Source organism: Amblyomma maculatum, chromosome 8, assembly GCF_055883805.1.
Source record: "Amblyomma maculatum isolate TAMU_Amacu chromosome 8, ASM5588380v1, whole genome shotgun sequence".
Classification (NCBI taxonomy): Eukaryota; Metazoa; Arthropoda; class Arachnida; order Ixodida; family Ixodidae; genus Amblyomma; species Amblyomma maculatum.
Window position 1 is genome coordinate 90,159,072 of NC_139351.1, and position 24,705 is coordinate 90,183,776.

At 43.6% G+C, this 24,705-nt stretch overlaps 1 protein-coding gene across 1 annotated transcript; it reads left to right on the forward strand.

The window, feature by feature from the left end:
* Positions 1-2,360: 2,360 nt before the first annotated feature.
* LOC146181774 (store-operated calcium entry-associated regulatory factor-like) lies at positions 2,361-24,606 on the forward strand. The gene is made up of 8 exons (XM_084576781.1): positions 2,361-2,688; positions 4,073-4,251; positions 6,339-6,449; positions 9,894-9,946; positions 11,450-11,709; positions 12,820-12,946; positions 16,504-16,610; positions 24,401-24,606. The coding sequence occupies exons 1-8, from the start codon at positions 2,601-2,603 to the stop codon at positions 24,424-24,426; spliced, it is 951 nt and encodes a 316-aa protein (XP_084432907.1). The 5' UTR covers positions 2,361-2,600; the 3' UTR covers positions 24,427-24,606.
* The last annotated feature ends 99 nt before the right edge of the window (positions 24,607-24,705 follow it).

A 24,705-nucleotide genomic window follows, 5' to 3' on the forward strand; every position in this document is an offset into this window, starting at 1 on the left:
CCTTGCCAATGAAATTCCCCTGGCAAGACTTTCTTGTTCCATTTATACGGGATGAAATTGCTAAAGAGCTTAATGGTCTTGCCTCTTGTTGATCACTTCAAACTTGGCAGCTTTATATATTTTGACTTTGGAAGTTTTTTTGCAATTGCTGAAGAAAGTAACATGTGAATCAGTTACTAATTTGTTGAAATAATTGATCAGAGTCATGTTCATATTAGGCCTGATATGTTGTTGCTTAAGGTATGGTGCATGCACCCACTGTCAATGAAGACTTATAGAGTTCTTTTTATTGCCCCTTTTTTATATTATCTCTGTGAAGCGTGGGGGCTTTGTCTGAGAATTTCACAACTGTTGGCTGATTAAGGTTTCGGGGCTCACCGCGATTTAAAGCCATATCTGTTGTGTTGGGTCTGCCTAAATAGATTTACCTTTCAAGAACTGTTAACACCTTTGCTTCTTACCAAAGGTGCATTGTTGAAGACTGCTTCAAAATAACAGAGCTGTACATACATTATACATGTTTCATGGTCATAACATAAAAAAAAAACTGTTAAATTAGGCAATGAAACAACTGAACTCAATTGGTCTTTGCCTTTCACAAATCCATCTACAGCATGCATTAGGAAATAATGCACCAACACTGCCTGTTTTATCTCAAGCTAACTTCTGTTGTCATGGAAATAAATTATTTAATCTGGATGTGGACTTCTTTCTTGTGGGAAAAAGAAGATACTGGTTGATTTGGAATTTGTCTGGATTTCCTGAAAACTTGGATGTTCTCTGAAGCCTCCAAGAACTGCCTGCCATAGTTCGCAACATGTGAAAAGGGGGGAGAGCTAGGAAAGTGTTACTCTCCGCTTTGTAAGGGAGAGGAGGCGGCGAGAGCCAAGAGGTGAATACCATGGAAGGTGGAAGCTAGGGGATCAAGGAGGAGATCGTAAGCTGAGAAGAGCTAGTGATGTACAAAGCGTTGAAGGCTTGCAGTGAGCCAAGGTGGCAATGCCTAAATAGAAGGGTATGTCAGCGACAGATTGCTATAAATCCTGCTTGAGAAGAGAAAATGTATAACGCAAGTGTAAAGACGTAAAACGGTGTGCAGTAAAGAGGGATTTAAGTCTGACCATTTTTGTCAATAATTACTTACCATTATACTTACTGTTTGTATAAGAACCCACCCCTTATGTAATGCCCGCACGGGGGCCTTTTAAGGTAATAAACTGAACTGAACTGAAGCAATATGCTGTGTACCATGTCATGAAAAGTGGGGGGTTGGGAGGTTGAAAGTCGTGCAACAAATTCCCATTCGATTGGCCCAAGGTTATCCTGGTTGTTTGTGTCTGCGTTTCTCAGCCATTAGCCCGAAAAATAAGGCACAGCCGGAGTCATTTAGCCAATGTATGTGGCGGATTCATACCTTCTCTTCAAGAACTGTTGAATTAGTTAGGGAACAAACAAAAATGAAGTCACGCATATATATATATATATCCGCGCCGTATTTTTCTTAACACGCAAATCAAGGCTGATTAGCGGCTCGCGAAAGCTGGCTTCCTTTCTAGCAAATTTGTCACGTGGAAAAACCACCTTGCAGACACCAGTAATTGCGTTTTGCGGACAACATTACTCACGCATATACATACGTGTATGCGCTATATGCTTTCTGTCTGATAGATTCCGATGTGCGAAAGCAAAAAAGCAAGTTCAAGCACGCCATTAATTGTGAACCACTGATGTTCTATTAGGAAAATTCGCCCCTTTTCAAAATATAGAGCAAAATTTGGCGAAAAGAATTTTATGCCCGGAATTCACTCTCTCAGTTTTTACACATTTCGAGTTTTCTAACTGCGTCGCAGAAAAAATTAAGGTGTAGTAATATGAATTATTAGTCTCGTTTAGAAAGTATTCGGAACGTGCACTAAAAATATATCGTTCCGAAGTCAATCAATTTCGAATACCTATATATCTGAATGAGGTTACTGAGCAACGAATGTTCACATTTTGTACACATAATGCGTGAAACATTTCTCAAAATTCAGAGTTTGCAGACGAGCGCAGATGCGCAAAATCAAGCGCCTAAAGTGTGCGCGCAGGGCGCAGAAAACTTACTACACTTACTCCTTTTTTTTAAAACTCAGAATGTACTCGAATGCTCGAATGCTACGTACAGCGCTCTATAGTTGACGACACCGAAACTTACATAGGTGTTCTTATCTTCCTCATATATATAGCTCATTTTTCAACCAAATAAATTTTTTAGTTCATTTCGACAGGTTTCGGCCTTAGCTCACATAACGATGACGTCATTATGACGCAAAACAGGGCAACCAACCACAACAAATGACACGTTAGCATTGTGCCGATGCGGCGCGGCGCGGCGGCGCTTTGGTAGTTTGTTTACATCTTTCAGTTCGGTTCGACCGTCAAGTGTGTGCGGTGCCTCGATTTTAATGGTTTGCCTTGGAGATATGTGGTTAAGCGACTGCACCATTGTGGTGTCTGTTTAAGACTGAGGCGTGATCTTTATTTATGTATGACGTCCTTGTAGTGCGTATTCGGACTGAGAACAAAATCAGCGTAGAACGTCATTCAAATTTGCCTTTGCAATGTCACTGCGGCCTTGCAAAATTGGCGCCTCTCTAGCTTTAGCACTTATCTTGACATTATTTATTAGTCCTTCAACCTGCTGGGCAGGTGAGTACAATGTGAACCTACAATGGGAACTGCGGCTGGAGATGATTTTCGGTTTTCACCGGCTGTGCACCATTTTCCTCCTCTTAAGTCGGTTGCATCAGCTTTTGTTTCATGAAAATATTCCTGTGCGTATGATAAGACTTGCGCTTTGCTATCCAAATGATTGTGTGCCGCTACGATTTGAGGGGAAATCTCGTAGGAAAAGTTTTGACCGCCGGTACAACTTCGCGCAGGATTAGCATGCATGTTTTGTTTACGCTTTGTGTGTTTCATTCCCGCAGAAAATGACCTATTTGTTTTTATGTTGAACCAGATTTATATCGTAAGGGCGTGATATATTGTATAGTGTCACAGCTTATGCTAATTGCATGATACAGGCTGATGGAACTTTCTGGAAAGGTCGCCCAGGCTTGAGCGTAGTCAGTGCCCTAGTTGAAAGTGTCTCAGCTTTCCTGTAGCGTTGAAAAGTGTTCGCGCCGCACTTTCCGGCTCTGTGCTCCAAGATAAAACCAAATGCAATAACACGCCTTCTGTGCGGTCGTGTCTCAAGTTCCGGTCGATTGAGCGTCGCGAGCTAAGCAGTTTAACATTTTCTAAAATTATTGGCCTACTTTGTGTAGGCGATTCTGTGTCGATAGTGCATTCGGTGAGACGATGATGAGCACAGTTCAATGTACGCACTACCGCGTTCACTCGTCATTTTCTAAAATTATTGGCCTACTTTGTGTAGGCGATTCTGTGTCGATAGTGCATTCGGTGAGACGATGATGAAACACAGTTCAATGTACGCACTACCGCGTTCACTCGTCATCTTTACTATAGTCATCTTTACAACCTTTTTGTAGTCGTACCATTTACTTTTCAGTGCCACTCAGCCACGATACAGAGAGCCCAAGGCAGTGGAGGTGGTGTGTAAATATAAAATGTGTAACTGACTGTAGCCGTGAATTGGGCTTGTTTGCATAAAAAAAAAAAGAAAAGAAAGAAACGCGTTATTTCCTTGTTACTGCCAGATCACTTCAGCAGTTGGCATAAGGGCATATAAGCACATAATCTTCCCCAGGTCCGAATTGGGACTGTTCAGAAACGCCATTTGCTTGGTGTAGAGTTTTAAAAATTTGGTTTCCATTGAGACTGAAGTGCAGGCCTTTGCATTTAGTTGCTGCCCCAGGACAAGATTTAATTTTGAAAGTCTAAAAAAGTAAAAGTCATCGTTAGACAGCTTGCAGTCAAGTTGTCGAGAAGGTCAGTATTCATGAAAATGTCCGTGAATGGATTTGTTTGCCAAGGCTGTTTTTTGTGCTGTTCTGTAAATGTGTTACATATCACTTGAAGTCATGTGTTCCCGGCTGTTGTCTGCATGTTTGCTTACTGGAACTTTCAGGCAAGAAGGTGAAGCTAAAAGATGTGCAAGTGCTGACACTGCGCAAGGGCGAGTACACGACCGGTCGTAGGTCAAGCCCTGTGCCCCAGCTGCAGTGTCTCGGCGGCAGTGCGGGTTGCAACAATGCACCCTCTGTTGTTCAGTGCTACAACCGAGGGAGTGATGGCCACAGCACTCAGGTGATTCCTCACTCCTTCTTTCTTTGCCTTTGTATTCTCTGCATACACATGCACTGTAGAACCAAAGGCATATAGCAGGAAAACTAATAAGATTGAGAAACTCTTGCTTTTCACCTGTCACTATTAAGGTTTGCTGCCCTTCTTACCTCATCCACCAGAAACTAATTAATGTCAGTTTAGTTTCAGAACAAAGAATTCTGCCTGTTCCATGGTGAGAATTATCTTTGCCAGGAATACGCACTAAGGGAGCCAAAAGTCTGAAAGCGAGGAAAGCACAGGGTATTTTGAGTGTGAGCGTGTGTGTGTGTGTGTGCTTGCGCGCATGTGCGTGTTGATGAACATAAAATAATAATGTAATCACTGAGATAATTGATTTGCTATTTTATTAGATCATGCACAAGGGAGATGAAAGAAATTTTAACAAGTGATTGCAATGTGTTGTGAGCTGTAGTTTAAATGAAGTCCACTGTTTGGTTGTCTTTCGTCAACATATTCGAAATGTACATTTTTTGATATATGACTGTGTGTATCTGCTGCGGTGGATACATCATCCGTCCAGCCAAACTAACCTGCATAAGCATCTCAGAGGCTTGTTGGCACATTAATTGTGGCTACAGTCACCCTTGAGTCAAAAAAGTTCATCATTGCCATTCCATATCGATTATCTCGCATGAAATTGAGTCACTAGCTTTTGATCTATCCCATTTGGAAAGAAGATCATTGACTTAGTTATAAACAGTGCACTGAAGCACTAGTGTTCAGTTTTGGCAGTGTGGAGTTTTCATTGAAGTAATTATTCAAAGGCAGTGAACAGAGAAGGCTTGCTGCTGCTGAGAGCATAGAATACATTAGTAGATTTTGCAGATCCTAATATGAGTAAAGCAAGGGGACCACTGGTTTTCATTTCGGCCTTTTTCGACATACTGCTTGTGTCATATTCATAAACAAATTTTCGCCCAAAGTAAAACTTTGCTGTTTTTCTTGCTTTTTGTGGAATTGCTATCATTGACTGTTATTTGCTTGTCCATCACTTTTTCAGTGATGCCGTTCAGATTACGCATAATGCACGTGCTAGTCATAAAGGAGTGCATGTTTGTCTTCACAGCAAAACACCAACATCTTGACGTCTTGCTCATTGTAAAATGCTTAAATGGGGGCTGAGGAAGTCAACCTTTGGCAGTAGATTGCTACATTCAAATGACAAGGCCACTAATTTCACTTTAAATGGGGCACATATAACCAGGAAAATGTCGCAGTATAAAATGCGAGTATTGCTGGCCCTAGGTGTATTTGTAAGCAAATTATATAGGGGTGTGTCCAGACAGATTTTCGAGTGCAGGTCTCCAAGGCTTGGCAATGCAGCCATTCACTTCCAAATGGGGATTGTTTAATCGATTTTGTTATGAATGTCATGAATTTGAATTGAGTGTGCGAGAAAACCTTTGGCTTCTTTTGCTTCTGGACAAACTTAAACATGGCCAGAGAGAGCCACATAATCAATTTCTTCTTTGTCATAAATTTGGTGGAGTTTTCTTTTGTGTCTTTTGAAGCTGTGTACATATTCAGTACTTTGAAACATGCTGCAGTGGATGCTAGTGAATACGTACTCGCTTGATTAAGGCTTCCTCTCTACTTGGACTGGCTTTGCAGTTTGGTCAACAAGAAGTTTATGAAAAGGGCTCTGTTTTATTTAATTCTGCATAGTTTGAATAAGTTACTGGTTTCCTTTGAGTTGCCTAGTCATTGAGTATGATTATACTGTGGATGCTATGTAGCATCTGGATGCAGTCATTGGGAAATGTTTGTGGTATGCAAGTGTGTGCGAAAAAAATTATCTTGGAGCGGCGTCACAAGCCAATCAGCTGCAATTTCTGCACATGTGAGGAGTGCGCATGACCCACCCGCTTTTATCTGTATGAGGTGACTGGGGGAAGGATTCATTCTTGAGTAAACATTTTCCTGTAAAGGTTTTCTTCCAACTGTACACTTTCTTGCAAATCTAAACGCTGGTGCTTAGGACAGAAATAAATGGCTGTGCGTGTAAATGTTTCAACAACTCACACTTTGTCTTTTTTCTTTTTTTTCAGTGGGAGTGCAAGGCTGACATGAGCAAGTCCCAAAAGTTTGGGGCCATTGAAGTGACCTGTGAGGGCTATGATTACCCTGAAGACGATTACATCTTGGCAGGGTCATGTGGTGTAAGTTTATTAGACTTTTATAATTGCTGTAGAACCTCGTTGATAGGTTCTTAGTACATACGATTTCCCGTTTCATATTCTCAGTAAAAAATCACCCATGGAGTTAGACCGTTTTTCTCTCGATTAGTACAATCCAGATAACATGATTTCCCTGTTACTGTGTTCGAAATTTCGACAAATTGTAATCGTATAAATGCGTTTTGCAATCAACCGGATCAGTTCAGGCGTTCAGTCGTGTCCGACTCTTCGTGACCCTATGGACCATGTCACGCCACGCTTTCCGGTCTCTCACTATCTTCTCAACATCACATAGCTTCATCTGCAATGCCTCGAGAATGCCATCTAACCATCGCGTTCGCTGCCTACCCCTTCTCCGGCGACCCTCAACCTTTCCCAACATCAAATCTTTCTCCAGCGACTCCTCTCTTATCAGATGACCAAAGTAGCTGAGCTTTAACTTTAGAATTTGACCCTCCAATGAGCAGTCAGGGTTTATGGTCGACAATATCGACTGATTTGATCTTCTGGCAGTCCAAGGAACTCTTAAGAGTCTTCGCCAGCACCACAATTCAAACGCGTCAATTCTTCGGCGGTCAGCCTTTTTCACAGTCCAACTCTCGCATCCATACATCACAACTGGAAATACCATAGCACGGGTTATACGGATCTTGGTTGGCAGACTAATGTCTCTGCTCTTTACTAGGCGGTCAAGGCTAACCATTGCTCTCTTTCCCAGAAGCAGGCGTCTCCTAATTTCATGGCTGCAGTCTCCTTCCGAGGTAATCTTGGCGCCCAAGAACAGAAAATCTGTCACAGCTTCCACTTCTTGTCCATTGATGCTCCAGGACTTGATAGGGCAAGACGCCATGATCTTCGTCTTTTTAGTGTTCAGTTTAAGCCCAAACTTCTCACTCTCTTCTTGTACGCGCATCAGAAATCTCTTGAGTTCCACTTCACTTTCTGCCATTAAAGTGGTATCATCCGCATATCTAAGGTTGTTGATACGTTTTCCAGCAATCTTCACTCCAGCTGAAGACTCGTCCAGACCGGCCTTTCTCATGATGCACTCTGCATATAGGTTAAATAGGCAGGGCGACAGTATGCAGCCTTGCCTCACCCCTTTCTCAATCGGAAACCAATCAGTAAGACCATGCCCAGTTCTGACTGTGGCCTCTTGCCCTTCATAAAGGTTCCTGAGGAGACAGATGAGGTGAATTGGAACTCCCATCTCTTGGAGAGCTTGCCACAATCTGCTGTGATCTACGCAGTCAAACGCTTTCGCATAATCAATAAAGCAGAAGTAAATGGGTTTCTGGAACTCTCTTGCTTTTTCCATGATCCAGCGAAGGTTGGCAATTTGGTCTCTAGTTCCTCTGCCCTTGCGAAACCCAGCTTGCACGTCCGGAAGCTCCCGATCCACATACTGCTGCAGCCTACCTTGCAGGATTTTTAACATCACCTTGCTAGCATGCGAAATAAGCTCGATCGTGCGGTAGTTGGAACAATCTTTGGCACTGCCTTTCTTTGGAATGGGGATGTAAACTGACCTCCTCCAATCCTGTGGCCACTGCAGGGTTGTCCAAATCTTTTGACATAATGTATGCAGTGTGTTAACAGCATCATGGTTGAGGTTTTGAAGCAACTCAGCTGGAATACCATCAATTCCGCTAGCTTTGTTCTTAGCAAGGCTGGCTAAGGCCCATTCAACTTCACTCTTCAGGATGCCCGGCTCGAGATCAGTAATCACAACCGTCCTATGTTGGGTTTGCACATCCGGGTCCTTCTTGTACAGTTCTTCTGTGTATTCCTGCCACCTCTTCTTTATCTCTTTATCTCTGAGGCTTCAGTGAGGTCCTTGCCTCGTTTGTCCTTTATCACGCCCAGCTTAGCACAGAAGCTTCCTTTGATATCTTTGATTGTCTTATACAGAGCTCTTGTGTTCCTTAATTTGCTGTTGTCCTCAACTGCTTGACACTGTATGTTCAGGAAGGCATTCTTATCTCTCCTTGCTATTTTCTGAAAATCCGCATTGAGAACCTTGTATCTTTCTCTTTCCCCCATACCTTTTGCCATCCTCCTTTCCTCAGCTATTTGCAAAGCCTCTTCAGATAACCAGTTTGCTTTTTTGCATTTCTTTTGCTTTGGAACTACCTTAGTAGCAACTTCTTGTATTATATCACGAACATCAGTCCACATCTCTTCGGGCTCTTTGTCTTCTAGATCTAATTCTTGAAATCGATTCCTCACTTCCACAGCATATTCTAATGGAATCTGATTCAGATCATACCTGAAAGGCCTTCTAGTTTTCTGCGTTTTCCTCAATCGAAGCTTAATTTTGGCAACAAGAAGCTGATGATCGGTGCCACAATCGGCCCCAGGCCTTGTTTTTACTGCTTGTATAGCGCTTCTCCATCTCTGCCGGCAAATAATATAATCGATCTGATTCCTGTACAGACCGTCCGGTGAAATCCATGTGTACCGGATATGTATGTGCTAACGTTCGCTCGGTGCTCTTCCACCACGGCTGCTTTCCTACGGTGCTTAAGTGCAATGAGGTGAAACATTAAAGAAAGCCAACGAGCCAACATACGAGGCATCAATTCCTGTGGAAACATGATTTCATGAAGAAAAACGCGGTGGCTTCTTTGCAGTGCCTTAGGGGCATAGGGGTGAGCCATTTGAGAACTATAACTATGCACTTGCAAACGAGCAGGTCGGGTCTGGGGGATGAAGCATAAGCAGAAACGTCGTGACCGTCAGCCATCACGATAGCTTCTCCACATGTCAGTGATGTAAGGGGGCAAAGCATCCAGAAGCAACCAAGGAAGTGATCTCGGCTCGCCAAATGCTAATCTACACTTGGGGCAGTGAAAGTGTTAGTTCGACCTTATTCATCAGTTAGAGTTTTCAAAATCATGCATTTCTGATTATATGTTTTCTCATCTAATATGTTTATTCCTGCATTAAAAGAACAACTTGTCAGTTAGGTTTTACTGTATATGCAAGGGCTCGCTGGCCCCCAGTACATAGGGTTGTGCTTTCCTCCTTACCTGACTCAAGACATAAATCGATTTTTTGTATTTATTGTAAAATCTTATTAAGATTTGCCTAGCTCAAAATTTCGGTCTATTTCTATCGAAGCTTTCATTCTGCCAACGTCATCATAGTTCAGATTTTCTATGAGCCAAATTGTCCTTCTTAAATCACCTTAAAGACTATAGTCAGCTATTTTTTGGCAGAGCTTTGTTTGTTGCTAAATTTTCTCCAAGTCCAGAAATGCTTTTGCATGTTTTCTGTGTCCCTCACTGTGGACTCGGGCTGAGGCCTGTGTTTAAGTCTCTTTTGTGTTACCAACAATAATAAAAATGTGTGCTAAAGCAGTATCTAATACATAAAGCATAATTGTCAAAAGTAGTTAAACTGGTTTCATGCTTCCTTCAACAGTTGGAGTACAGGTTGGAGCAGACTGGGCATGGTGCTGGCTCAACCTATGCGTCGTAAGTTTCACTTTCTAATTTCTTTCCTTTTTAAATGTCGTGCTTCAGTTCACAAAGGTGGTTTTGTAAACCCTCAGCTTTTTGACTCCAGCACTTCAGAAGAATAGTATTGAGTTCCAAACAAGAGACAACCAACCATGTGGGAGAGCAGATAATCTAGTTTAAAAACATGCCGGCATTGAAAGCTGGTATAGTGAACAGTAACATTTGTTGAATTGCAGTAAACAAACAGGGCAAGTGCAAAATTCGTGTGTCAATAATTGCTACCTCTTGATACTGTTTGTTCATGATGGTACAGGATTAAAAAAGGCATCTGAATTAGGGGAAAAACGAATATAAAATACTTTAAGCATTAGCATCTGATCTGATTGTAAACAGTTTTTTTTGTTGGGGAAGTTATAAAATTGAATGCAGTTGCTTAATATCAGAGGGCTCGTTCATCACACAGGTGAAATCTTCTTACGAAAGGTCATGAAATGAAATGCAGGTTTTCTCTGTTTGGGTCACTGAGGTTAGCCTACACGACCAGTCACTTTCAAGCCGTGATCACTGGCTTCTAGTCACAAGTGTTAGTGTTAAAGTCACAAGTTTGAATTAAATGGCAGGGAAAAGAGAAATGTTCTACTTTAAAATTGCATTTTCCCAGTGACAAATGCGTTCTTTTTCCTCCTGCCAGCACACGTGAGCTTAGATAGAAAAGGCAATAAAATAAATTTCTATAAAGAATGGAAATTTCGTAAAGTTGCACATAAGATCCCTTTGAAGGAGCAGAGAAATGAGATTATGGTCGCATGTTCTGACTTTGGAATGTTGCATAGGACATTGCAGAATATGAACATCCACATGGATTGTGTGAAAAAGTGATAAATAAATCATTGCTTATATTTTTCCTCTCGTGAAGTTTTGGTTTCGGTTCCAACTGCTGACGGTGGCTGTGATGTCACAGACGTGTTGAGGTCACGTGAGGTATGGTCGTTGCTTTGTCTCTTTTAATTCAAAACAACCCTTACGCAAGCCAGTCTCAGAGCCGGAATTGCATAAGTTAAATAAGCAGGGATTCTATAGCAGTTTTTTTTTTTTTTCATAATTCATTCAGCTAGTAGCCGTCAGTGACGTCAAAGCCTTCGTTCAAAAGGTAAAACCGAAACTGCATGAGAAAAAATTCAGTTACAAATTATTCAGTTGGCAAATATGAATTCCACATCGTGCCTCGTGTACATTATAAACTGTTGCCTTGCGCACTATTCCGCATCCAAAAATTTCAAGGCATGTCGTTAAATGTGCGGTCAGGCTGGTTGGTCCAGATTTGAGATCCTGTGCAGAATTCTCATCTTTTTCTCGTAACGCTCTTGATTACTCAGTGGGTTCTCCTGGCCCTGTTTCAATGGAAAGAAAATTAGAAGATAAACGTGTCTATGGTTGCTTTGTTTTGATTCTTGACACATTGAATCAGCCACTGAACTGAGCTCGATTTGAATTTTCTTTCTTTTTTTTGCATTGCAGCTCTCCATACTACAGCTCCTCCAAATCAGGCTCGTTTTTCCAAAATATCTTGTTCCTTGGGGGTGCGGCCTTTATCATCTACTTCATCTACCGGAGCTGCCTGGCACCAGCAGGACTCGGCGGGGACCCTCCTCCTTATGACGATGACCGGCCGCCCGACTATCCTGGCTCCCCACGGAGTGGCTTCTTTGGAGGTGGCGGGGGGGGAGGTGGAATACCTCCACCTCCTGGCTTCAGGCCTGCCTACCATACGGATGCAAGTGAGTGAATTGTGCTATGCTGTAACAAGTTTCCTCTCTTTAGTATGCAATGTGTATACTAGGGTGGTTTCATGTAAGGAAAGAGAGAGTAGAGGGGCGGGGCAGACCTGTTGGAATTCACAGCCTCAACGCACTTCCACCGGTGCTTCAAGGTGGCTCACAGGTATCATAGAGTGCACCCAAATAGTAAGAATAGAATTACTTGGCACGCTAGTTTCTGGGGCACTTTCATTGCTTGAGACATGGCAACGCTGTCGTAGACCACTAGTGCCATTCTTTCCTCTTTGGACAACATATGCTTACAGCTTCTTTAATAACATGTTTTATATGGAAGCATGTCGCTGGCAGTCTTCTCAAAGCTAAAATTTATACAAATAAGCATGTGGTGGTAAGTAAACTGCACGAACTTAGTCCTGAGGCCTTGGTAACCTTCGTCAATGATGCCATGGCGGAACAATTGGGGTACAGGGAAATAAGTACCCAGAAAAATTTTTGAAAAGCATGAAACAGAAGGAATGGGCTGTCTTCATGTGCTATGCACCAAAATTTCTTGACACGAAAATGGCTTAAAACAGTGCATTAGTTCATGCTCGGTTGTCTGCTGCACTTTTGATTCGAGCACTGCATACTTGAATCCAAAGAATATAGCTGAGCTGTATTGAGTCCATGACGGTGGGTGCCATGGTGCTGGTTATATGTTGCATTGTGTTTTTTTGCTTGTGCTAAACTTATGCTTATGCTAAACTTGGTAACTTGCAGGGTGAATAAGTGGTTTGGTTAAAAAAGGTAATCCGGATTGAAGCAGCAAAAGGAGTAACAAGATTAATCTGAACACCTGAAGTGGAGTGGCATCAGGGCTATGTTTAAGCAGAATGTACTACGTGCGATAGCAAAAGGTTTCATGTGATTAAGTTTTGATCAGTACATCCAAACTTGAGTAATAACCTTCAGCAGTGTTTATACATTGACGCACATGACACCTGTCATACGCAAGTGTACAGGAGGGGAGTGAATGCTAACTCAAGGAAGCGCCACCTGTACTTTACGTTCTATGACAAACGTGTCATTTAAAATTACCTCTATGTGGGACGTGCATTGTAAACTTTGCAGGCTGTGGCTCGGCTCGTGGCTATGGCTCAGCTGGCGGCTTAGGAGGAGCTGGCGGCTTAGGAGGAGGCGGCTTCTGGAGTGGGGCTGCTGCAGGTGGCCTGCTGGGATATATGTTTGGAAACAGAAAGTAAGTCAACTATGTGGCTCATCATTCTATCGGTTAACTATGAAAATGCCAAAATCTAGGAGTCTGTCGACACCTCTAAGGGGGTAAATGACTTTCAGATTGTTCTGAGACTTTTGGTGGGGGACACCTGACAAAGAAGCGAGCTCATTTGAAAGAAATAGTACAGATGTTTTTTTTGGTGATGTGAAAATCTAAACATATCGGTTTCTTCAGCAGGTGGTACAAGCATCTATAGATCAGAGCACAGGGAAAACAACAGGCGCTGACATATGAAAAACTCTTTAATGTCGTCTGTTGGACGCAGAGAAAACGCACAACTTGCAAGCTGCCACGGGAAGTAACATGACACAGTGCGCTTATGGAACAAGCAGTCAGCATTTTATAAAAGCTTTACATCGTCTAATCAACATTTGTAATGAGTTAGTTTACTTATCCTATGACAGTAGAAGTCTGCAAAACGGCGCAGGCAGGCTTCAGTAATGCAGCCAGCATAGCTAAGAACCGCATGTATGAAAACCTGTCAATATAAGATAACTTAGGAGTAATTATGCAGACAGCAAGTCTGATACGGTTTTGTCAAGTTGCTGAGTCCCTCCAAGACTGGCACCTGTTTCAAGTCACGGATTACAAATGTGTGTGGCTAGGAGGTTGTGAAATGTGGGGTATGCAATAATTCGGGTAACCCCGGTGAAGCGTTATCCTCTCATTTAAAATTTGATTATTCGAGCTACAAATACAAGCTAAGCAGTTCTAGTGACCAAAGCAGGCCCATGACGGATTGTCCCTCACAGTCAGACTCTTATCGGCTTCTATCTGTCGGGCTGCCATCTGCCGTGCTGTTTCAGTGCTATAGATCAATGCCACAAACATGTAAACACAGCAAGCCAAATCTAATGCAGTTAAACCTCATTACAAGAGACACTCATGGGACCCGAAAAAGATGTCTCCTGTAACCAAGATCTCTTGTAACCAAAACTTCTTACCAACTCGTATGTGCGGCAGTTTAGAGTCCCTTAACTAAATTCTGTTCCATATCAGTGTCCTTTTCTTGCTGCAATATGTCAGGAACCAAGAAGGAGTGCCTCCTCTTGACTGAGAAGTCAAAATGTCCCTGTTTCAGCCACTGTCGTCCCCTTCCTTTGTGACTGAAACAACAGTCACAAAGGAAGTTACTTTAGGGACCTGCAAGTTACTTTAGGGACCTGAAAAAGTTGTCCTTAGTAACAGTGTGTCTCTTGTATGCAATGTTGTTAACATGGCAAACATAGGAAAACCAACCAAACCATTTTCAATTCTCTTATAACCAAGTGTCTCTTGTAACGAGATTTTACTAGCTGTAGACTGCAGTGATCTTTCTAGCGTAGCTGAGAGTCAAAACCGATAGCGTTTCGCTGGGTTAGTGTTTGGTCGAGAAAAGGCTGTGGGCATGACTGCATGTCCCATAACACGGTCACTGAATGACAACAGATTGCAATGGCCACACCATTAGTCTGACTGTTTTGGACAGGTTACTTACTATGTACTGGTGATCTTACAGTCCTAAGCATTTCGCAAACTGCAGCTACAGTGCAGTCCACGTAAACGATATTGAGAAAATTGGGAAATCCGATTGTTATAACTGATTATCGTTATCCAGTGCAGTCTACTTATAACAATATTGAGAAAACCTCAAAATCTGATCGTTATAACCGATTATCGTTATATCTGGACCGGCGAAAAAAAAAAAAGCACACCCATGTATTTTCCCATGCATGTAGGCTTGCCTACTTACAATGAGTAAATCGGTTTGAACAGCGCTAATCATCGTAAAGTGCACTAAACAGTTTATTACAGTATACATCAATAGCTGTAAAATAACTTAAGCAGACTTAAAGAAGTCGGAAATTCGCGCTCACTTGAGCAGCAGCTGAAGGTTGACAATTGCTGTGTGTACGGTGGCGGCAGTCCTTTTTGCGTGCACGAAACCAATTAGCGACAGGACGAGCTGAAGGACATCCCCAGCCTTGATAATCGTTAAAATCGTAGAGCGCGAATGTCCGCCTTTTTTCACAAGGCTTCCAACCTTGAAACCCTGCCAAAAATCTCGATGAATCTGCCGTTTCATCTCATGAGCTATCGCACCGTCCGTAAATGTGGTCGCCGCCATTTTCCACGAACGCAGAATCGGCGATGGCGATGACGATACGGCCGCAGCAGCACCCTTTGCGCGGCTGCGATTGCGATGATGATAGTGCTCATTTCCTCCCGTTTTCGCCGCATATGTCGAGTTTTCACGTCATTGTCTTATTAATATTTTATGTTTTATTGAATATTCAATCAAATTTTCGTGGTAAACACCTTTTCAAGAATCCCAAGAATTCAATCGTTATAAGCGATATATCGTTATATCGGGTATCATTATAAGTGGACTGCACTGTACTCGATCTTGCATGGTAATATGAGTTCAATAATCCAATAGCAAAGTTCTTAATTTTCACTCAACCTCTAGGTTACATGCAGGGCAAGCTTTAGCAGTACCATTAGTTGTGAACATGGTGAGGTCAAAGAGTTAACTTTGGAGTAGGAACAGTTGTATTCAGGCATTTTTCACTCAGAAACTACTCTCATGGTCATCAGTTCTTTGTACTTGTGATAATGCCGTCAGTACAGTCTTTGCGGAAATTAGCCACTGTGTTTTCAACAAACCATATTTCCGTATTTCCGTGTGTATAAGTCTGCTTTTTTCCGAAAATTTCTTCAGTGCATCTTATCCATCGGTGCAACTTATGTACGGAAGAAATCCAGGACGCGGCGGCCACGCCTGGTGCGTGCCCAGAAAGGTGTCAGTGTATGTTAAAAGACCCTGGTGGTCAAAATTAATCCAGAGCCCACAACTATGATGTCGCTCATGTCCCATATGTCACTTTGGGCCGTTTAAACGTGAAATTCAAACTATGTGCAGTTGAATTTGCTGAGGAACATGTGTACTACCGTGCTCCAGGTCTTTTGTGGTTAGCGAAAAAGTTATTCGGGATATGCGCAAGCCGCCAGTGTGCTGTGGACAATGAAGTCGACCATAAAGACCAGGCAGTTGCCTAGTTGGCATTGCATATTTCTCCTCGCTGCTCCAGCCCCTCATCCTCTTTTTTTTTTCCCCCTCTTTTTCTCCTATGATTTTGCCTAAGCGCCATCTGTAACCGTATACTACCTGTATGTATCAAAATAAAACATATTTGAAAAGTACTGTTCAGACTTTGGATGGTACACACACCTGTGTGAGCACTGCATACCGCAGTATATGTGCGTATGCATGTGGTGGCTGCCTCAAATATGCATTTTCGTCGCAATTTCTCGCAGCGTGATCCTCAACGAGTTTTCTACCGAGTGAACAGGTGCATCTTATACACCAATGAGACTTATCTGCTTGTTTTCTTTTTTTTTTTTTCGGAAAAATTGCTGTTTGGAGGGAGTGCAAATTATACACCGGAAAATACGGTACTCGTGCTAGTTGTGGCTACTTGATATATTGGTGCTTGTTATTACCGCTGTAAACCGATCATTCTCTCCGGTTCTTGTAGCAATCCAGGCTACAGGGCAGCCTATGGATATCCAAGTGAAGGCACCTTTGCCTCGTCGTCATCGTTCGGTGGCCCCTCGTCATCAAGTGAAACACACACATCAAGTGGTACGTGCACAGAGTATTTTTCAGAAGAGTGAAGAAAAATATAAAAAATGGGATTCTTTTCTGGGTCGCACAAATAATAGAGGTATCTAAATAGCTGATCAAATACATATTGAACATCCAAAACTTTTTCAAAATTTTAAACCAACGATCTGGATAGGGCTGCGTCATCATGCTGCGAGAAGGCTCTGTCGCAAGTATGATCTCAAAAGGGAGAGAGGGACTTACATTGATGATGCATAACTTATTCAGCATTTAAAGGAACCAGCGGTCTACGAGTCTAAGGTAAACATAGGAGATATCTCGTTTTTATGTTTTGTAGTTGATATTGACCAGATTAGTCCTGTTATGATTTTAGGGAGATAGAATATTAAATGCAAAGCCTCTTTGTCAAAATGTTGGCTCGGCTTGCAAACTGAGACTCCCTCCCTCTCACCCCTTGTTCATTGCTCTTTCACACTGTGCAGCCATCTTCTTCCTCTCGTTCTACCTCCATATTTTGTGATATGGTGCTAATGTTGACTGCATTAGCATTATAACTATCATTCCTCCAAAACGGCGCCATCTGATGCCTTGACGAGTAAAGCTTCTGCCTTTCAGAAGCTCCACCCACAACTCGCTGTTGCCCCACTTAAAGGGGGGATGAGGGGATTCGAGGCAACTTTCTTATTTTTTTACTTGAAGAGGTGCAAATTAGTGAAATGACCTGAAATGGCATCAAACAGTCAGATATAAAGTTCCACTGTGATATCTTCAGTAGTTTGCTTTATCATAGTTTGACACATTGTTCACACGTTGCTTCCTTGTTGAAAGGCTAGCATGACTACAATGTTGGCTGTGGCTCTGTAAATGGTGCTAATATTTAATAAGTGTGGTCTAAATCAGGACATTTGTAGTTTCTTTCTGAATTTCCCTGCTCTTCTTTTAAACGATGCAGTATGAAACTTCTCCTGATGTTTAGAATGCATCGTGGCCTAATTACAGGTTATTAAAAAAAAAATGTGAACCTGGACGGTAAATGTGGGACTGTCTTGATACACAGCATATGTCAGCAGTTACAACAAACAAACGGTATTCAAATCCGTGTATCAATTGCGGTGCTATACTTTCCACGAGCAAGGTGATATGCTTACAACAAATGTTTGAGAGAACAAGCCTTAAAGTTGTAAACTGACATTCATTGCCTATGTTGATTACTTTGTATATTTACTTGGAGCACATAATATTTGTTCTTGAATGAAGTATTTTGGTACAAGATAGAATTAGTGTTGTATTTGCCAAAAAGCCAATTTTTCTGAAATCACCTTTTTGTTGGCGATTTTCGTGATCCGATCCCCACATCCCCCCTTAGTTAGGGAGCTGCCCACCTATCTTCACTCCCCAGAAGGTCCACAACTCCCAGAAGTCTGCTCAGTGGAAGGAAAAAAAAGCCAAATTTAAGGATGCATAGCGAGACTGTAGCGCAAAGCAGACAGGACTCAGTTGCATTGAAGGTGTTGTGTACAAGATACCTTTATCATGTGGTGGCCACTACATCGGACAGACAGGAAGGTGCCTAAATCAGCGATTAATGGAACACGCACGTAACGTCAAGAATGGGAAGGGTAGTACTCTTGTTGATCATATTCTTTCTTGTGAATCGAAAACTTGCAAACCGTACTTGGAACAAACAGTTGTGCTAGCAAGAAATTTTGACATCACCACGTGAATGATAATTGAAGCTGAGAAGATAAATGCTTGCGGAAAGACTTGTGTTAGCACTCCGTCTATTAGTTTATGCGATAAAGAACTCTCTTTTCTCCGGCGGTGATACTGTCAGCACAAGTGATTTCCTATCTTTGGCGTATAAATGTGCTGCATGTCTGAAATAAAGATTGTTGGAAGTTAGCGCTCGTGTTGTTCGTTCTTCTCGTGTGTCCTGTCTGCTTTGCGCTACAGTCTCGCTATGTTCACGCACCAACAAGCCCAAAAAGCCACCCTTTTAATGATGCAGTGAGAAATCGATCAGTATAATGGGTAAATTAAGTCTGATTGCTGCTAGCACAGATTCATTGCATATAATGCAATTTCCCACCAGTTTTTTCATTTTTTATTTTTGCCAGAATCATCAGTGCCATATTTTCCTGTGCTTAGCTTGCACTTTCTGATTTAACCCTTGTATTTAGAGGCTTTTGCATTGCATTGAAGCTGTTTTAAACAGATTTTAACACCTTTTCCAAGCTGTTTCCACCATTCTTGTAATTAGGAACACTGCACAAAACAAAAAAAAAAGAGATGCATAAAGATGCAGTGTTGTGTAGGATGCACTAGTAAAATTTTTGTAAAAAGAATCATGTTATACACAGGAAAATACAGGAGTTAATATTTGCCGAGGTCATTCTGTAATTTCATCTTTCCTACATTGCGCCCATGGCAAGCCTCACTGTGTCATGGCTACAACTTTATTATTATTATTATTATTATTATTATTATTATTATTATTATTATTATTATTATTATTATTATTGGCTGCATGCACATACAGAAGCACATATTCACTTCCTTCGCTTTGCTAGATACTTCTGTGATACTATGATTCTTAGTGACTGAGTGGCAAGGCTGGATGTGCTGTTTGAAGAAAAATATGGTGGCCTGTCCTTTAATGCCACATTAAAACAGTGTTAAAAATTTTAGCCTAGTTATGCGCATCTTATTTTTTGGTATGCACTCTGGGTATTCCATTTGAAATCCTCCTTCCTAACTGGTATACAAGTGGCCTGCAGTTTGCATTCACTCTGGTCACTTGTGTATTCAATTTGTACCTTACTTTGTGTCATAAAGCTGAACAATTTGCGTCTTTATTTGCTTTGAAAAATTACTTGCGCACCATTAGTTCTAGTTTCAGTATCTATGTTTGATGTACAGTCGTGATCAAAAGTGGTACAGTTGAATCCCGCTATAACGAAATTCACGGTGCACGAAAAAAAATTCGTTCTCGCGGAACTTCGTTATCGCAAAAATTTGACGTGAAACGCAGAAAGAATTGCCCAAGCAGCAGCAAAGGCGTTTAATGCCAAAAATCTGTAAGCTTGGTTTGCTTACGCTTCACGGCGAGCAACGCCGTCACGTGATTTTCGCACTCGGTCAGCAAACCCATTGCAACATCGTCGTCTCGGACAGAACGAAATTCCTGATGACATCAAAAGCGTCCATCACCTGTACGGCGGTTGCCGCAGCCGGCGCTTCCTGTACGTCGTCGTCTTCTTCATCGGAAGAGTCCTTATCATTCCGGGCAGCTTTTATGATCTGCTCATCACTCACATCTTCGTGAACAACAACACAAGCGTCAGCGCCGATGTATTCGTCGAGCTCGAGATTACAGTAGAATCTCGATGATACGAATTGCAAGGGAGCACGCAAAATATTCGTATCATCCCGAATTCGTATGATTCAAAACAAGTCAACATCCACGTGGGAATGAACTGAAAATGAACCAAAGTTTATTATGGCGAACTACTTGCGGCCGAAAAAGTCCGTAATGCTCGTCTGCACTTTTTTGCTGTTGATGTCGCGGACAAGCTCCGCCTGAAAGGCATAAAACCGTGCCGCGGTTTCGTCGCTCACGCTGCTGACACTTACGGTGCGGCGCAGAACGTCCAAAGCGTGAAGAGTATCTGCCTTTGACGGTGGCTGATCACACTCGTCATCAGCGTCACCATCGCTGTCAGGCTCACTTTCGCAATCATTCGCTTCATTGACCAAGTCTTCAATAGACCTCAGCCCACAGGTCGCGACATTGTCGTCCGCGGTAACGAAGTCCCGAACCGAAGCTTCAGTTTCCATATTGTCCCAGCCATCAATCGTGAGGTCTTCGTCTGGCTCTTGACAATCTCCTGCCGAAGCCGCAGCAAGTCCGATGGCAAATCCGCACTTTCTAAAACAGTTCGAGATTGTCTGAAGTTACACTATCCCACGACATGGCTAGAAAGTGCAAAGCATCTAAGAGACTGATCCGCAAGTTTGCTTCTTTACGGTCAATTTTTGCCAGCAGACGCCTCACTAGAAGTCCTTTGAAATGATGTTTCACATTTCTAATTATCCCAGCGTCCAGTGGCTGAAGATGGTTGGTAGTGTTCGCCGGCAGGAACCTGACTTTCACGTTATTGAATGTCATTTCCTTTGGGTGGGCAGAGCACTGGTCCACGAAAAGCAAACTTTTCCGGTTTCTTGACGCCATTTTCTGATCAAGGCTTGTCAAGAACTCGCGGAAAAAATCTCCAGTCATCCACGTCTTTCGGTTGCCTTTGTAAAAGACAGGCAAACGCTCCGCCGATCGGAAACACCTCGGTTTCTTCGACTTACCGATGACGGTAAGCTGGAGTTTCTCTGATCCATCCGAGTTGCAGCAAAAGAGTACTGTTACTCTCTCCTTGCTTTTCTGACCGCCCTGGCATGCCTGGCCTTTTACGCACAAACTTCTTTCTAGTTGAAGGTTGAAAAAGAGGCCCGCCTCGTCGGCATTAAATATGTCACGTGGCGCGTACTCCGAAATCAGCGCCAGCAGCGTGTTCAGCCACTCATCTACAGCTGACTGATCCACTTTCTTGACTTCACCTGAGGCGACCCGGCAGACAAGTCCGCGCCGCTCCTTAAACCGGTGCAGCCATCCCCCAGACGCTTGGAAATTTTCAATTCCAAGCGAAAGCGCGACGGTGTCGGCTTTTTCACGTAGCACCTTGCTGTCCACGTTGACGCCGGCCGCTGTCACTTCGCGGAACCAAGTCAGCAGAACCTCTTCCAGCTTGACATGGGTCGCTGTTTTAGCCTGCTTCACGTTCGCACCGAAGTGCTGCACATTCTTCAAGATGACATCTCGCTACCCAACAATGGTGCAGAGTGTTGACGGTGCCAACCCTAGCTCTTTCGCTAAGTCGACACTCTTCTTCTTTTCGTCGACCCTCTTCAGCACTTCAAGCTTTTCCTTAAAAGAAAGGGCTTTACGCTTCCGCGACATTTCGGCAGCAGCGAACGCTTGCGTCTTTCTAACGTTTGGGCAGTTCACGTCACAGCGAACGACAGAAAGAAGCGGCGAACGGAGAACCGGAGAACTACTGTAGCGGCAGCCAGCGTCACAGTCCTCCTGGGAACAGCCGGCGAGACAACTTTTCAATAGACCAATGAGCTGCCAGCGAATGAGTGACGTGCACGACTGGGCACGTGCTTCGCCTTGGCCGTCCTTGTCTAGTGCTCGTCGGTTTGCTACGAAAGGGAGGGGGGAGGAGGGTGGCTAGTGGGGTGAGAGGCGTTGGAGAGGAGAGGCAGCGGCTGCGGTGGGTACCCTCTCCCCCTGTGAGCTCTTGCGCTGAGCTGCTCGGTGGCTTTGTGCGTTTGTACAACGTTCGTTCCTATAATTCGCGGCGGGGGGAGGCGGGGGGGGAGTTGGCGGCGGCCGCGTTGGTTATGTTGCCCTCTTGAGGCCAGCCGCGCCGGCCCGCTCGCATGCACGATTGGTTTGCACGTTCGTATCAACCGCGGCAGGTTCAGAAACTCTTCGTATCACCCCGAATCTTAACGTATTCTATACAATGTAGTCCGTTCAAAGCATTCTTAAAATTCGTATCATCCCGAAATTCGTACCAGCCGTAATCGTATCATCGAGATTCTACTGTAGGCGGCACGGTTCCTATTTCTCCCAGCGTTTTCCAGGCGGCCGCGATCCCCGGAGCCGGTGACGCCTCTTCGTCGTCGTCTGTAACGCCTGGTGTTAGGCCAGCAGAGTGTACGGGTCGACCTTCGGCAAATCCGGCGTGCCTGAAACAGTTCACAATTACTGAGCGCCCCAGTGTGCTCCAGGCAGCAGACATAATCTGCAGTGCCACGTACAAGTCCACCTTCGTGTCTCGGCCGGTTTCAGTGTTAAAAAGCAGCCGCTGAATTAACCTCCCGCGGTAAGCGCGCTTCAGGCTAAGAATCACGCCCTGATCGAGAGGCTGTAAGACAGACGCGCAATTGGGAGGGAAAAACCTCAGCTCCGTGTTAGTGAGCTTGACTTCGTCGGAGTGATGCGCTGAACAATTGTCCAAAAGCAAGCAAACTTTACGGCCCTGCCGCTTCATGTCGCGGTCGAATGCCATCATCCACTCGGTGAAAATAGCGCGGGTCATCCATGACTTGTTCGCCTTGTACTGCACAGGTAGGCTACGAGTTCCCTTAAAACAGCGCGGCTTGGCACTTTTGCCTATGACTAACGGCGGACGCTTGTCCGAGCCATCCATGTTTGTGCAAAGCAGCACTGTGATGCGTTTTTTGCTGTGTTTGCCGCCGTGACAGCGCTGCCCCTTGAAGTCGAGCGTCCTAGCCGGCAACATCTCGTAGAATAGCCCGGTCTCGTCGGCGTTGTAAATGTCTGCAGGCGCGAAGTTGCTTAAAATTCCGGCCATGTTACTCGCCTTCCAAGCAGCTGCTCCGTCCACGTCTGCTGACATTGACTCGCCGCACAACACTTTTCCAACGATGTTATGGCGGGCCTTGAAACGGTTTAGCCAGCCAATGCTGGCTTTAAAATCATCAATGCCAAGTAGGCATGCATAGTTCAAGGCTTTCTGCTGGACGATGCTTCCGGACAGGGGGACGTTGCTGGCTCGTGCTTCCACAAACCACGCAAGCACTGCTTTGTCCAACTCTTCATGGAGGGGCCGCGTCACCTTTTTGTGCTTCGAGGATGTGCCTGAAGCAAGTGCCATTCTCACGCTGTCCTTATTGCCTAGAGCGAACTTGCAGGAATTCCGAAGTCTTCAGCAATTGCCGCTTTCTTCCTTCCGCTTTCTGCTTGGGCGATTATTTGAGTTTTTTGCTCAAGGGAAAGAGTTTTGCGTTTTTTCACTTGCGTTGCCATCGTGTCCTGCGGATGAAAACTCGTCGTTGTCGAAGAGAAAGGCAGCGAGTGAACAACGCGACCACGACACAAAGCCAAAATGGCGGAACTGCAATCACGTGATTTCATGCTTAATGTGGCTTTGGATTTGACTTGGACTTCTCGCCAATAAAACTAGTTTCGGTTTCGATTTTGAACGCGAAAATTTCGTTGAAGCGGAAACGCTCTGCAAAAATGGTTCGTTGTGCAGAGAAATTTAGGCCATTAATTCTTATAGGATACTCGCGGGGAATAAAAAATTATTCGTTGTCGCGGAAATTTCGTTGTGGCGGTATTCGTTGTGGCGGGATTCAACTGTATAGTACAACACGCCGCCGGTTGCGGAACTTGTGAAAACTGCATCTGAACGCTATCTAGTGACAGCGACAGGGACAGTGGTACACGCATGTCTATAAAATGGAGCAGCAGCCCTATTGTCTAGATAAAGCATTGAAATGCAGTTTTCTCGAGTTGTGCCACCGGCTGCATGTTGTATACCACTTTTGCTCACAACTGTACATTTCACAAGTAATGAAACCTGATTTTGTGAAATGCACAATTTAAGAACAAAGGAACTTTTCCCCCGTAGATACCAGCAGAGCTGAGCAGTTTTTTGATATAACAAAAAATGTTTATATCTAATAATTGAAAAGCTGTGCTGGAAAAGGCTGTTACAAAATGCCACAGCAACTGAGAGATGTTGAACATTTAGCTGATGCCACGGTTTTGCATGTACAATCTTCAACCTTAGACCTCTGCACCTGATGATGCCATTTTATGACGTATCAGTGCTGACTAGTACGGGCTGCTGGACTGTGCGAAATATGATAATTAACACCGCTCTGCGTTTATGCAGTATTAGCCATGATTCTAACTGCCATTTCTATCTCCCCCATTAAAGGTTTTGGTGGCACTCGGAGGAGATAATGCGGGCAGTGCTTATCCAGATTGAGACACAACTCTACGTCACTCGCTCAACTCATCACTGTAAGCGTCCCAAAGGAGCCATATCCTTTGAATAAGTCATCATACCATCTCTTTTTTTGTACCTGCATATGTTCTAATAAAGCACCTGATCTTATTAACATGGTGGCACAAGTTAGCATATATGCTGTGTCATGCTTACTGTGTGTAGGGCAGAATTCTGGCCACAGTATTTCTGTGAAATACTACACGTATCCTTTGTTTTGTTTGCAGCATGAGCTG

Bases quoted from the DNA above. Each gene is read 5' to 3' on its own strand.
- LOC146181774 (XM_084576781.1), top strand. From the start codon at position 2,601: ATGTCACTGCGGCCTTGCAAAATTGGCGCCTCTCTAGCTTTAGCACTT. The intron at 6,450-9,893 runs GTAAGTTTATTA...TTCCTTCAACAG, and splicing joins TCTTGGCAGGGTCATGTGGT to TTGGAGTACAGGTTGGAGCA. The intron at 9,947-11,449 runs GTAAGTTTCACT...TTTGCATTGCAG, and splicing joins GCTGGCTCAACCTATGCGTC to CTCTCCATACTACAGCTCCT.